Source organism: Haliaeetus leucocephalus, unplaced genomic scaffold, assembly GCF_000737465.1.
Source record: "Haliaeetus leucocephalus isolate CR32 unplaced genomic scaffold, Haliaeetus_leucocephalus-4.0 Scaffold206, whole genome shotgun sequence".
Classification (NCBI taxonomy): Eukaryota; Metazoa; Chordata; class Aves; order Accipitriformes; family Accipitridae; genus Haliaeetus; species Haliaeetus leucocephalus.
Window position 1 is genome coordinate 3641520 of NW_010972642.1, and position 15570 is coordinate 3657089.

The 15570-nt window shown below is 40.8% G+C and overlaps 1 protein-coding gene across 1 annotated transcript in view; it reads right to left on the reverse strand.

Moving 5' to 3' along the window:
* Positions 1-2851: 2851 nt before the first annotated feature.
* Positions 2852-15570, reverse strand: part of DERA (deoxyribose-phosphate aldolase (putative)) — a 56357-nt gene continuing 43638 nt past the window's right edge. The window contains exons 7-9 of the mRNA XM_010566120.1: positions 8648-8760; positions 4829-4978; positions 2852-3051 (exon numbers count right to left, since the gene is read on the reverse strand). Coding sequence (XP_010564422.1) covers positions 2995-3051; positions 4829-4978; positions 8648-8760 — 320 coding nt within the window. The 3' untranslated portion in view covers positions 2852-2994. The remainder of the gene's footprint in view (positions 3052-4828; positions 4979-8647; positions 8761-15570) is intronic.

Consider the following 15570-nt stretch of genomic DNA (forward strand, 5'->3'; position numbering starts at 1 on the left):
GACAGAGTAGAGGGCCCAACGGAGGGTGGGAATGCACTTCTCCAAGGCCCCAATTCCTTATCTTAAGTGACCAGGAGAAGGAACACAATTTATGCCTTCCTGGAGGAAGAAGGCCCCATGGAAGTTGGGACTGTGCTTCTATCTTAAGTGGTCATGCCAGCAGGAAAAGAGAGGCAACTCCACAATGAACACACCCCCCGCCAAAGCTCACTGACCGATTCCAGTGAACCCCAGGTGTGGGAACTGCGCATCTTGAGATCATCAACAAACACACTATAAAAGAGGAGAGAACAAATCCTCAGTGCGCGCCCTCTGGAACTGGATCTCTACGCTGGCTGGACCAACGCTGGACCCAGGACTGGTGAAACCTTTCTCTTCTTTCTTTCTCTTTTCTCTCATTTTCTCTCTCTCTCTTTTCCTTCTCTCTTTTCCACAGTCCCTACACCTTATCCTTTGAAACATAAACCGTTGACCAAGTCTGAGACTAGGAGTGGATCTAGCCGCCCCTGAGCTCCTCTTTGAGGAGTCCAGAAAGCAAGGGGGTCTGCTCTGAACCTCGTGACTCAACGGGAGAGCTCTCCTTCTGATACATTTCATGCTCCCTCCTTTTTCCATTTCATTTTTCTATACTTCCCTCCTCTTCTCAAACAGCAGCTTAATGACATGTTGCAAGGTTCATATTAACAAGTTCATGTATACTTGGACAAAGTTAGCTAGGCTGAATAAATGTTGATTGTTGTTTGAACTCCCCTGGTGTCGTTTCACCTTAATTCTGACAAAGGAAATCCACGAACCTGAGTCGCTCCAACTTTGGGACGCGACACTATCTTCAACCTTTCAGGAAGCTAAACCTCTCCCTCTGCAAATGGAGCCTGTTCCCTCTGAAGCAAAGTAACCAGCAGCAGCCCATGTGCACATCAAAACTAAGGGGGAATGTCAACAGAAATACACAATTCCTCCTAGCAAGTTCATTAATCGACACGTAGCTCCTGTGGAAACAGTGAGGTAGTTCTCAGAGGTACTCACATTAAATAGTTAGGTGGTAAAGTTGGACCTTCATTAATTTTAAGGAACTACACAGAGTCCTTCACCTAAAAACTAAAGCATCTCCAAAAATAGCTTCTATCTTTGCCCTAAATGTCCAAAAGACAACCAACAACAAAAAAGTGTACTTTGCAAGTGAGGTGAATCTTTGTATTATGAAAGTATTGAAATATACTCTAACATTTATATGGCTAGAGCTAAACAGCAGCAAAATCCAGTGTGCAGTTGCTGGGAGGGCATGGCAGAGGGTCAACCTGGCAAGCACCTGGTGGGAGCTGACTTCATATAACAGGCTCTGTATTTCTGAAAACTCAGCAGCAGAAGTTTTGTCTAAATATGCAAACAGGCACTGGATTTTTCCTTCAAGAAACTGGCAGTGAAATCAGAAGGAAAACCTGTGCAAAAAAGGCCACTTTCCAGGTAAACAAACGTATGAAAATAAAGTCACAGCTCAGCCTCATTTTCTGTGTTGAGACCTAAACCAGAAAAAGGCTGAGAGCCTTGGATGAACTACTTCCTGGGAAACTAAGGCCTATTTTTAGTACTGAGCACTACATATAGGATTTTGCTTTCTGTATATGTTGTTTCTCTGTTTTTGGTTTTTTTTTCCCTATTCAGCTTTCCTATCTGTCCAAGGTGTTTTGTAGAGCACTAGTGATTCAGGTGGTATAACCAGATAAATAACTGAGTTATTATCTTTATGAAGCACAGATCTTTTTGTAATAAATGTACCTTGTAGTTTGATTTACAGCAAAATCCTCCTCCTCTTACTTCCCTGATGAGACCTACTTAAGTCAGTGAGACAAGTCATGATGATAAGATAATTAAGTTTTTAGTACAACTCTGGTTAGTGAGCAGAATGCAGTTCTGAAGTAATGAATCTACTAGCTCCAGTCTGATATTCAAAAGGTGTTGATGATTTTGGTATTATTCTTAATGTGCTCTGAGAAAAGTACTTTTTACATTAAAGCTGTAAACCCCATATAGGACACATTTCAAATCACCTTTTAAATTAAAGAATTGCTTTTAGAATGGCAAAGTTGAAGTTCAGCCAGCATAGCAGTGACACCTCCAAACTGACAATCAAACCCCCCTACACTGAAATGGAAAGATTTGCATGAATGTGTTTTAAAATGACAGGAGACGGGAATGGGAGCTTCTAAGCAAGTTAGACTAAAATTTTAAGAGTAAAATGCCTAAAAATAGGCCCCTGAATGCATAGTTAGGCACCTATATAGAGGCTGCTTGATTTTCAGTTGTTCTGATCACCCAGAGCTCCCATTAACTTCAGGAGAAACTGTGGATACTCAGCTGTTCTAGAAATCAAGCCACCTTTATTCAAGGGTCTAAATATGGATGTCTGTGCCCAAGTTTGGGGGAAAAAATAAAAAAAAAAAAAAAAAAGGGTTTTTTGCTACAGAGACATTTTATAAAAGAAAGTAATAGCCAGGTTTCATTTTCTCAGGTTACAATGCTTGAAACTGAATCAACATAACAATTAACAGTGCAACACATCTGTGGCAGAAGATTTTGTCTGAGGTGAATGGAAAGCTATTCCAAGATCTGTAGCTCTTAATTAGCAATCTGAAACATTCCATAGATATTTCATATTCTGCAACTGCAAAGTGTTACCAGGCCACCTAAATCTTTTTCATAGTATTTCAGTGTTGCCATTAATAAGCTTTTCAGGCTGGTCTGAGGAAGACTTTGCAAGATTAACTTTGCAAATCTGTAAGAATTAACTATTTAACTATTTCAGAATTACCATTTTTTCTGCTTTTGGATCAAGTACAACCAGCAGACTTGAGCATATTTTTAAATACTATAAAATATGAAGAAGGGAGAATTAGGCCTTTAATTCTACCATATGCAATTGGTTGTCAGAAGACTTCTGAATGCTGTTGGCTTAAAGATCTCTTTTGTAAAAGTAATCCTGAGTTGATTTTGTGTCTAAGCCATTGCCAGGTCATGCTGAAGTGCATAAGAGCCAGTCACATGACAGAAAATCTGCAAGAAAAAAGAAAATTTATGATGGAATTATATATGAATATAAATCTCAAAGTGTCAAGGAAGTAACAAATTAAAGGCATGCCAGATGAAGATGATAGATATTTGTTTGTGTGTGTGTGTGTGTGCGCACGCGCACATAAAATATGATGTAATATACCTTTGCATATTTGTTTATAGGATCTGAACTAAGGGCTCTTGCTGCTTTGCTTGGAAAAAAAGAAAAAAGCAAAGACTCTTGTTGCTTTCAACTAAGCTTTCAAAAACAGCTAGGTAGAAGACAATGATTTATTCTCACTGTAATCTAGTTTTGACAATTTCAGTATTATTTTGTGATATTCAAAGTATCCAAAATTGCTTATGCTTTTATAAAGCTCATTTCAAACTATTCTTTTAACTGTACTGTCTTGGGGATGGGGGAGTGTTCTCCCCATTTTCTATGTTTGTTTGGCTTTTTTTAAATACCTGTTTGTTTTATCGAATATAATGATTGGGACATTTTATCTTACATGTTTTTAGATGGGACAGTATAGCAGACCTTTGGTCATGACTGGGGCATTTGTGCAATCCCTGGCAGATAAAAGGATGCCACCCTTAAGAAATCAGAACAAATTGTGCAACACAATCACTGGCTGTGTTGTAAGACTCAGCAGCAATGGCAGTGGCAACAAGAAAGCTCATGCTGCTTTGTCATAACCAGGGACATGATTTTAGGTCAAGAGTGAGGCAGAGGCAGGCTGGCAATGAAGCAAGCCAATATTATTCTCATTGCAGGAGTGAGCCAGGGGTTTTCAACAGTCACGAATATTCACCTGACATCTCTCAGCTGTTCTATATTTCTTAAGACATGTCAGCATTTCAGTTGCTAGGGAAGGTGGGGAAAGGAAACGGACCAATTCTTTTTTCCTCCCCCAAACCCCCTACATCTCATGTTCTCCCACCAGCAGCAACAGCACAAGGACTCTCAAAGTTTTTTCTTGGTTAAAGCTAATATCACCTCATCTCCTGGGTTTAATGAACACGGGAGTGAAGTTCAGCAGCCCCAATGGTTTAGTAGTTCCTATGACACTACACTGTGCTCAACTATGCTGTATCCTTTGGGGCTGATACCCTGTGCCAGTGAGGTAGGTCATGGGTAGATAGGTCAGAATCCTTCTTCCCACCAGGAGCTACACATTGCCACTGCACCTCATACACTATTTGTCTGCCAGGAAACACAGCGGCCAGCCTGCACAAAAATAAAACCAATTAGAAAAATGAGGCTTTGTAGGAGGCAATTGCTTTTCTTCCCCAGGAAATAATCAATATGTAAAAACTTCTCTATCAGCAGTACCATATGTAGGATGAGATGTGACTTTCTCCACAGCATGGAAATATATTATGAACAGTTGCAGCACAGTGACACAAAGGGTCTGTGAGGTATTTTGAGGGCCAGCTGAACTGGCAACATCTAGGAGTTCAGGGGAGTGCACTACCATGCATTTGCAAAAGACTCCATCCGTATATGTACAAACTGAGCCTCTTTGCTTACTGCATTGCAAACCTGGCCAGGCAACTGCCAGCTGCTGGAATATCAGGGTCCCAGACATCTGTAATGACAGGCCAAATTTAAAGAAATACTGGGCTGGAAGTGAACCTGACATTAATAATGAATTAGATGTATGTTCTATTATCTTTTAAAGAGCACCAAAAAGCATATTCTGCAAAAACAGTAAGCCAGCACATTTAGGAAGATTACTTTTTCTCTCCACCAAGCTGAAAACCATTAACAACTAACCTGTTTCTCAATGTCTTCCAGCAAACTACTGGCACCCAGGCGAAAGAGCTCTGGTGTTAGCCATTCTACTCCCAGTTCCTCCTTCACCAGCATAAGCCAAGTAATAGCTTCTTTTGCCGTCCGAATGCCCCCAGCAGGTTTAAATCCAACCTTTATATAGAAAAAAGAAGTGCAATACACATTTTCATTCATCAGCAACCCTAGAAGAGCAATCAGCATTTGTACACCAGCAGTCTCAAAGTGCCTGTGGTGTATATAACAACTCCACTCGGTAAGTATCTGACTGCAAACAGTAAAGCTCTGGACTAGTGCTGAGAGCTATCAAGCCTCAGTCATCACTGCGAAAGATAACATTTTCATCCCAAGGGACAGCAACTGAGGGAGTAATACTTTTGACCCCAGTGCACTTTTTCAGGAGCTGGGTTGGAGGTCTAATGGGAGCACTTTGCCCATAGCACATATTAGCCCAAGGGATTTAGGCAGGACCTGGGATATGTGTGTATCACCTACTGCCCATGTCACAATCTAATTCCTAATGTGTAACAACAAATATACATGCAATAACATAACACTAAAGGTGCTGAAATAAAGCACGTGAGGCAGCTGGCTCATGTGGAGAGCAGTGATAGATGGCTGTACTTCATAAAAAGCCTGTACACCACAGTTACACATGATTGGGCTGTACATTCAAACCTATCAGAGGTTTAATTTTCACTAAAATTTCCCAAATGGGAATTAAATTAGGTCTGTCTTTACCAAAAATTGAAAGTTTTGTGCTTCACAGGAACTGCAAAACTTCTCTCCCAACACATGCTGGATATGCTTTTGGTCACTTGATGTGAGATACATGTTATATTTGGTCAGGTGAACTGCCATGTAGGTAGAGGCACACACGCCAAGAAAAACCTATCTTTGAGGTAAAGCATGTCTTGAATCCCATGATCAACCTGCTGTGCAGAGCCAGCACTGAGGTGACTTGGCAAGCACCCCTAATGCCAGTCTTTTGGTTACATCCCATTTAAACGCATCTCATTCTGAGACAGAGCTTGTGACACGCAGCTATCAAATCCCTCGTCAAAAATTTTGTCACCTGCATTAGCCAAAATGTTGGCCTGCGGCAGCTTACTAAACTCTTGAAAAACAAGGTGAATTAGGAAAAAGTGTTTCCGCATTAAAAAAAAAAAAAAAAAATTAAATCTGAACAATCTGTACAGTAACACACAGTGATTCTTTCTACATTTCCCTCTGCCATAAACCTTTACCTTTGGTACTCCTTCCCATCAGCCTTCTTCTGCAAGAATTATTGTCTTGATTTCTGTATATATGTTCCTGAAACCTCACTGCATTGAGGATTTCTTTGTACCTTATGGATATAATACTGGAATCAAAAAGTATCTGTTTTTAAATGTGTTTGGTAATTTTTTTTATAGTGATTTCAGGACGAACACAGAATAAATCCTTCTCTCACACTGAAGCACTGTGATAACAGCATATTTCGAATAAGATTATAAAGAACAATAACAAGAAAAGCTTTACAAATCCAAAACACGAAGACTGTGTTTTTGTGGATGGATGGGTGGATGGATGCGTGAGTGTATGCATACATCTGTTAATATTAGATTTCCAAAAGGAATTTAAACCACAGCAACTAGAAAAACATCTTCTAGACAATAAATTAAAATTGTGGGAAGGTCTTTTCCCTCAGGAAGAGAAATTCTAATGAAATTCAAATTTAGATTTCTTCCTAGAACTATCACAGCTCTTTGAGATAATCTGTGGCAAAAACAAGTAAAATAGAGTTAATACGAGAATTAAAAACACCATGCGGAATTCCTTCCCCTTTTAGCAAATTCTGAAAGCTCTTTTCTTTGCAAAAAAGCTGACAAAGACAAGCCTGTCCTCTCCTCCCTTTACCAGCTTTCCAAACGGCACATCTGACTGCCATAAAAACGCAAAAAGGAAGGGGGGCTAGGGGTGGAATTTAATTCAAGAGCAGTACAAAGTCCAGCTACCACTTTCCTGCTGTTTCACAGCATTTCATTATTTTGCTTAATAAGTTCATCTCCTCAAGAATTTTCTCTTCACCCTATATTATTAAAAGTAATAAGTTTTTCTGGATTGGAGGTTTTCCCAACAGAAAAACCAATTTATGTATGTCCTTCAATAATGACAGGAAAAGATTATTTCCCATTATATTGCACACTTTTCATATCACCACCACAGCTTATCATTCAATAAATGTTACTCTGCAACTTGTTCCTTTCCTCGAAGAAGTTTAATTTCTGTATTAACCTGTTTTTCCCAGCCAACTCCTTGCTAGAAAGCATCCCTACAGCAGCAAAATTAGTTTGTTAAAGAAACCATTTAGAAATCTCTTGTCATTGATAATATTGTCTTCAGTTAATAAAAACACATAAAGTCAGTTTACATCTAATTCACTGACACACACAGGCACACAGACATAAGCACTCATTCTTAATAACACATTTTATACCATGAATGCATCCTTTTAAAGCAAAAGGTGAATTCAACATTTATATCCAATTATAGGTACAAAGCTCTGTTAATGCAGCAGAGCCCAACCTGGCACACAGCTCCTGCAAGCCGCATGGGTGCCAAGGTGAGTCAGCCAGCCCCAGGGATCTGCCTCGGGTTGGCAGCAGTGACAACGCTCCCACAGAAGCAAGGTTGTCAGAGTTGTTGCATGGCAGAGATGCAGCGTGGGGAAGGGAGGAGTGAGGACAGCCCAGGGATCCACGCTGGCCTCATCTAGATGACTACAGAGAGCAGATGGACTCCTCAAGCTCCAACAGCCCCTGAAGCCATCTCAGCCCCTATTCCACTGCTCATCCCATGTCCTAACATCATACCTTGAAAGGCCACCTGCAGAAGGGACAGAAGGGTGAGCTGGAGAGGACAGAAGGGTGACCCAGAAATGGGGAGAGGGTCTTAGCTAGAGATATGATTTCCTTCCCTGAGGCTGCAAGTGAGGACAAAGCCCACTGCTGAACGCCAGCATCAGATCTAACTGGCAGCCCCCACTTGCCTGTGGATAAAGGAGGTGAGAGGTGGCTTAAGCCTTCCTGGATAAACTCCTCCTTTCTCACTGCTTCAGTGGAAGGATGGATGCACAGACAGTTCATCACTGGGTATGCCACACGCTCCCCCCTGCTCCTCGTCTCCACTGACCTCGCTTGACAGTGACCTGACGGATAAATGTTGTGTACCAGGACATAATGTTCTTCTGGCCCTTGTCCCTCCCTCCCTCCATCCCAGATAACAGGATCCAACCGGATCTGCCTTCTTGTCCCCTTGGAAAGGCCCTCTGGCAAGGGAGGAAAGAGCAGAATTTATCCCTTGGGCTGGCAGAACAAAGTCAGAAAACACAGTTGTGTACACTGGACAGACTCTTGATGGCTATAAATCTGTATAGCTCCACTGAGGTTTATGGGAGTATGCCAGTCACTGTCAGCTTGAGATTTGCCCTGTTATTAATGGAGATGACCATTTAAATACCTTAAATGGTGAAACAAAACTCAAACCCATGTGCAGCAGGGGATGCATCAAGATTGCATGAGCATTTAGGGAATGAAGTAAGAGTTACTCAAGGGAGGAAAGCCAAAAGTGCTGCCTTTTTTTTTCTAAATATTAGCAAATCAAATGAGGAATACAAGAGAGAAGTCCCATTACCTATTGCTCATATAGTCACAGAAGCTAATGTTTGTGGATTTATATGTTCTGTGTTTTGAAACTATTACAGTCTTATGTCTTTCTGAGTGAGCCTGTTTGGTTAATTTTTATAAAAGTAGTGAGAATTACCTTGTTGCCAGTTTGCCAGTAGAATTCTCTAATGGCTCGCATCATGACTATTCCGACTGGAAAGGTTGCGTTTTCTACCTCCTTTCCTGTAGACGTCTTTATAAAATCAGAACCTGAAAGGAAGTAAAAAGCTTTATGGTAGTTTTAGAACAAGAGCCACTCTGCACATACATAGTTCACACTCTCCAAAGATGTACTCATGCTTCACAGCAATTATGAAGCATTCCTTTACATGCACCCATGGTGTCAGTGCTAACCTTGCTCTGGTCGAGGCTAGAGCAGGAAGATGATACCCATCCAGTTTCAGAGCAAGTCAGACATCCCAGCAGCTAAATGAACATCCCAGCTCTTAATTCTTTGCTCTAGCTATCAGACCAACAATATCTTCAGGACAGTCCAATATAATATATGCTTCTGTACAGACCCTCAATATATGAGTATATATACACTAATAGGAATGTGTCTGACTAACCACAATAATGGAAATTATGTCCTCTGAATAAATTTTGCCTCTAAATCAACATTTTGATATTTCCACAAGGATCTTTCTGAATAGAAACAATTTTCATCATTTCTTTTAATTTAACTTTGCATCTATTTAGTCTCACATGTGACAGTCTAGTATCATATCTCCCGCAGCTGTTTAAAGTGAAGGGAAAGAAATCCCACGTGTATTTACGAAACAGCTGTGTAATACTGTAAACAGGGGGAAAAACTCCCTTCTTATGCATTTTGCAATTGTAACATTGCAAATGACTCTACTTAAATCCATGGTCTGATATAATGCAGTAACAAGGCCAAAACACCTGTGTTATGTAAAGAAGGAGAGTTAGCTTTGGCTTATTTTTTTTCTGGTTTCTCACTTGTGAACAATATTCTCCACTGCCTGTCCTGAACACTTGTGTAGTGTTCTTCTGCATTCTTGCTGCTCGGGGTTGCCTTAAAATGAATCCTGCAGCACAATATAACAAAAAACTAAGAAACTAACCAAAAAAATTGCCTTGCAGTGTATGATCCTGCGCTGACACAATACAATGACAAAACTTCTTTAATTGCATTAGGGCGCACTTCATCCCTGGAAACCTACTTCTTAGAAAAGGTGTACAGTGGGATCATTAATTATCAAAAGTAATCGGGAGAAGAAGAGCGATAATTCAAATATCATGTAGTAGTGCATCATCCACTTCAGTCAATTGGAACTGCATCTGCTTCCACTTCAAATTTGGCTTAGGGTCCATTTTGTCTCTCATTTGAATGATGATGCCTCTACAACATCCCCTAGAGTAAGCAAGGAAAGTTTCACTACTGGCTTAAGCTAGAGCTGCCTAGACTACATTTTGACGGTGTGCTGTGGCACACTGCAGTGACCTGTCTTCCTGATGACACAGCTGATTGGCACACAGGTAGGTCTCAGCCTGATGGGAAGTTAAGACAAAGCCAGACATGTTTCTGCGTCCTGTGATTTAAACATAACCGAAAGGTATCACTAACATTGTGTCTTGTAAGATCACGGTTTTCTCTGTAGGCTTCCTGTCCAGGCACTAACTCAGCCCACTGGTGGTTAAACTGCACCGTCCTATGACAATTCCTGTTCTAAAGAGAAACAGTTATTTGCAAAAAAAGTTGTAACTCCAGAGAAAGTGCAATGTGCAAAAGAGGCAATTAATAGTTGATTGAGCTTTGCAAAGAATGGAGCACATAGGGGAGACAATTGAGTTACATATTTCAGAAATACTCCCTTCCAGAGAGACACTACGGACATCTGATAGTCACATTAAAACAAGTAACAGTGGAAGTGAAACTTCAACATCACTAAATTATATTTTTAATTTCCCTTTCGAAATGTAACACTTAAAGTCCTTCAGTGCAATACTTTTCATTTTTTCTAGTATAAGGTAAGTCAAAGCTTTTATAAGTCTTATAATTACAAGTCTCTATGGTACAGTTTCATTAAAAACTTTCATTAAACAACAGCTGCCCTTGTATATGGTCTTCTAATCAATTTGGTCAAACAGAATGACTTCTAATCAGCTGTTGATAAAAATAGAAGATGAAATTTTAATTCTAATAGATTAACCACAAACTCAAGATAGTCTTCAAAATCCATCTAGCTCTATTCTCCAGTGGATTTAACGACTATTCAGCAACTCATTACTAAATAGAACAAGATGAACATTTTCCAGTTCATTAAAGAAATGTACTATGTATTTTTGCATTGTCCTCATGATTCGTTACAGGGAGTCTTAATTACAAGATAATGGATAATGGTTATTAAATGCAGACTCCAGTAATGAAGCTCTATTCATTTGCGAGCCTCAGAGACTGCAAAGAGGGGAAAATAAAATTACTAGCTTCAAAAGATTAACGGATCAAATTATTATTCAATTTTGAAAATCTCATTCAGACTTCATAGAAACAAGAAGAGATTAAAAACTAGTATTAGTACAAAAGTAGTGCATTTATATATTTATTTTTAAATAATATCTTAAGGCTATTACCAGAATAATCAGCTTTAGATGTGATTATTAGACAAACATACAGCCAATTTAGTAGCATCCTCTAACAATGAAAACAATACATTTTTATTTCCTGAACAAATTCTATTTATGCCACAAGAGCTTGCTAGCAGGATTGCATGCAGCCTCTCGCAGAAGACAGAAGATGCACACTAGCAGAGAGGGCCACAATGGAAGGTGCTATTAATGTTTAGATTTCAAGAATGAAAAGGGGGATTTAAAAATCAACGACTGCCATAAAAAGCACCTCATTAAGTAGGCTTTATGCCAATCTTGTAATAATAAGGGAGTTTCACCAAGTCTATTTCTTATTCAAGTTTTCAAAAACAAGCCTAAGGAATGAAGTTCAGCAGGAGTTTAATCTGGAAATTTAGGTGATTATTTAGAAACTGAGTTTTATCACCCATCTTCTCATCTTCCTAGGCTAATGTTAAAATACATGCTGGATGGCTTTCCCCTTCCTTAGAGTAGGTTACATGATTCAATGAAACATTAAATCAAAGACTTAAAAAATGAGTTCTTCAGGGTAGTATTCCAGGGAGCCTGGTAAGGGCCATGCTTTCTACTCTTTTCCAATGCGTAACCACAACAGTACATTGCCTTTCAAGGCAGCCGGTCATGTAAGACTCATTGAATTGGTAAAGAGCAGAGACATCAAAGCCTTTTTGAAACACAGCAGCGTTACACAACTGTTTCAGGTGGGCTTGCTGCCAACCTAGCAACCCACCTGTGTGTGGTACATTACAGCACCACGGCCTGGCAAGCACAAACTGCATCAGCTTACTTTAACCAGAGATGGAAATCTGAATAAACCTTAAGAAATATGAACAGTGCCGCAGCCTCTGTTTGAGAGGCTCTCTCTGGTCGAGAGCATCCCAGCTCTCAGCACCACTGGGAGCCAGACCACTTGGGCTGCAGTCTTGTGAAATCAGGTAGAGTATTTTGAGATATTAAATCCTCTCTTCCCTTGCACTCTTACCCCCCATACACACACTACCCTCAGCCACTGCACTCCACCAAAGACCACTCAAAATAAGCCAGCTGAATGTGCACACACTAAAAAGAAAATCACTGTCTTCATAGCGTGTTGCCTGAACCCATACTTGGAGGTCAAGATGAAGTGCATTATATTATTTCTATTCTAGATACTCACACAGCCTTATTTATGGTAGCACCTGAGCAGAGGTGTAGAGCTGAGGTATACAGAAGCTGAGTGACTTGCCCAAGGCCTCTCAGCAAGCATTTGGCAGGGTAGGGATTGAATGTCCTGGTCTCCCGAAGGCCAGAAGAGCTGCCATGGCTGGCCCACTCTACTGCTATCCCCTACATCATCTTGAAATGCTACAAAGCTTCCCAGTCTGTGTAACATTGAAGCAGACCATGAGACCTGGAGAATCTTATTTAGATGACAGCATCCAGGAAACACTCTGGTTCCATAGTTAGGCAATAAGGAATAATAAGCAGCAGAGCAATTGTGGAGTAATCACAACCTTTTGGTTGTGAAGTGCTTCAAATGCCCTTGGGGAATGATTATCTCCTGATAACTACAGACTCTGTGTTGTTGCCTTACTCTTAATAAAGAACAAAGATGCGTCTGGCAGTTTTAAACAATAGTTTAGAGAGAGATGGTTGCAGAGGGACAATTATGCCATGCTACTTTGTAAGTATTTGCAATGAGCACAAATATATCTTGGTTGCTGCAACTCAGATATAACAATATGCAGTGACACAGGGCAAACACATACCCTTCCAAGACTTCTAGGACTGGTGGCAAAAAGAGGCATGCTGCTGAGGGGACCTGCAAAAGCCCCTGCTGTTTGTGCTGACAGGGTAGCAATGATAAAATAGTACATTATCAAATGTGCATAAAGTCCCATTAGCAAGTCATCTTTCTATTTTATGAGTACCTAAAATAAGGGTCTTAAGATTCACACACAATTAGTCTGACTAGGGGCGACCAGGTTATCAACCCTCTGAAAATAAGAGGCAGGGCAAGATATAAAAGGCTAATGTAGTAGCTAATTCTTGTCAGTTGAGTCATCGTAATTGTCCACTTACATGTCCTTATCCTACTCCAGTGGCAAGATAAAATACATTCCCTGCTAGCTTAACTTTGCCGTTGAGGACGAGAAGAGAATACAAAGCTGTGACAACTCACTTTAGCAGTAGCTTTAACTCCATCACACATGGCTACACTGCCAGACCACTTGGTTAGGTGTCTATGCACGTTTTCACATGCCTGTGTCTATGCTACCATTTTGAAAAATGCTAGCTTATAACTTGGTCTTTTGTGAACTGCCTATTTTTTGCAATTCTTTTTGGAAAAGTGTCTGCAAGGAGGGGAAAAAAAAAATCACATCACAGGGCTCCATGTTTAATGTCTGTTTACAAATAAGACAAACCTTTCTAATGACCCATCCTATCATCTCAGCTTGGTTTTCAAGACTCAGAATGGATGCTTCCCATCTCGTATACCACCTCCGGTAATAGGTGTTCTGCAGGCCAAATGGTGCCCTTAGGAACACTTACGCATGCAAGCAAAGGGACAAATTATTAAGTCCACACTTACGCAAAATTCCCTGTAGATGATGTCTGAAAGAATTCAGCATTGCTGAATTATGCATAGCTTGCTAATGCACTATTATAGTGTCTACCACAGGTCTCCATAGAATACTATTACTTAATTAGTATTAGTTTCTTGTGTGTTCATTTAAAATGTGTTTCTTTAGAAGGTTCAGCAGAAAGATCCATACCACCTTCTGTTGCTCAGCTATATAGCATAGGCTCTTGCTGTTTTTAGAGCATTCCTTCTAATCCAATCCCTATTTGTTATGGTGAAAGAGAAGATCAATAATTGACATGTGCTCGAGGCTCAAAGACTGCAGCCGGCATTCCTGCCAATGGTGGCTCTTGGCATCACGCTTCAAACCACACTAAAGTGCAAGAGGAAACATGCTCCCAGTCCCCTCCCATATTGCCAGGCAGAAACGGTGTTGAGAGATGCCCGTGTGCAGGAGCAGTTCAGGCAATTACATGCTGCTGGAACAGCCACTCCTCTTCATCTCGAAAAAAGAAGCAGCAGGATATCCTCCCAAGAGTGACTAGTGGGACCACAAGGAAGCTTAAGGAATCCCAGTATTGTTATCTGTTGTTAAATTTCATGTTTCTTTACCGAGATGTCATTTTTCTTCTTTAAAACTAAGTACCACGTATTACACTCAAGGGCTTTACAGTGTATGACCTATATTAACCTTATTTCATTTTGCAGATGGCATGACTGGAACTGTTTAAGCAGTTTGCCTAATGACACATGACGAGCCAAAGGTAGAAAGAAGAAACAAATCAATGCATCCCAACACCTAATCCTAAGCTTACTATAATCACTGAGAAAAAATACACCTTTCCTCTCAGCTTATCCACTCACAATGCTGTTTTCCTTTACAGACTATTCTGTGGGCTATTTTTTGCCTCATCCCTTCTGATTTTGAGCAAGACACAAAATACAAGAGACATCAGTGCAAATGTCCTCTCTACTCTAGCATAGGCTCAGCTTGAGAGCACCCCTCAGCGCACCCAGGGCAGGAGGCAGTGCTGGTGGCACAGCTCTGGCCCCAGGTGCCCGAACCCATGACCTCCTCTGGTACGATACCCGTGACAAAAAAGAAGCAGGCAGCTGTGGCGCATGTTATCCAGTGGAGGGAAGAGTGAACAGGGTGAAAGGAGTAGCAGAAGTGGTATGTGGAGATAGAAGTGTGTCGGTTACCATTAGCTTTAAGATGTGGCTGGTCCATCAGCTACCAAAATACCTAAAGAGTAAGGGGGAAGGGAGTAGAAGAACCACAAACAACTGAAAAAACCATGGATAGTGTGCTAGTGGTAAGAGTAGCCGCAGCACCTGCATAAAATTTATTGGAAGTGCTCTGCAGCACGCACGGAGGCACAGAGCAGCAGGCCTGCTCCCTCTCATTGCCACCACCACCATCTCCACAATTACACAGCAGCTACCTACAAAAAAGGCAGTCACATCTTTCAACACCTCGTTTCGACTCAAAGATAGTGATGGCTGAATTCTACAGCCTTAATGTCCAAAAGTCACATTTTGCATAAAAAAAGCTACAGGTTATAAAATAACACATTGTCTCTGTATGGGGATATGGATGTGGCCAGGGGCTAAGAGGGGGACGGTGACTTTCCCTGCTTTGGCAGAGTGTTAGTGTCCCACATACAGTATGCTGGGTGTCTGAGAAGGAACTGCAACATTCATTTTCATTGCTTTACCAGTAACACACAGGTTGCTCCTAAAATAGGTTATTGCTCCTCTATGGACCAACATAGAGAGGTTGGCCTCTCCTTTCAGATGAGATGGGGGCACTCAGGTTCTCAGCACTGAGCCACATGCTCCTGCTG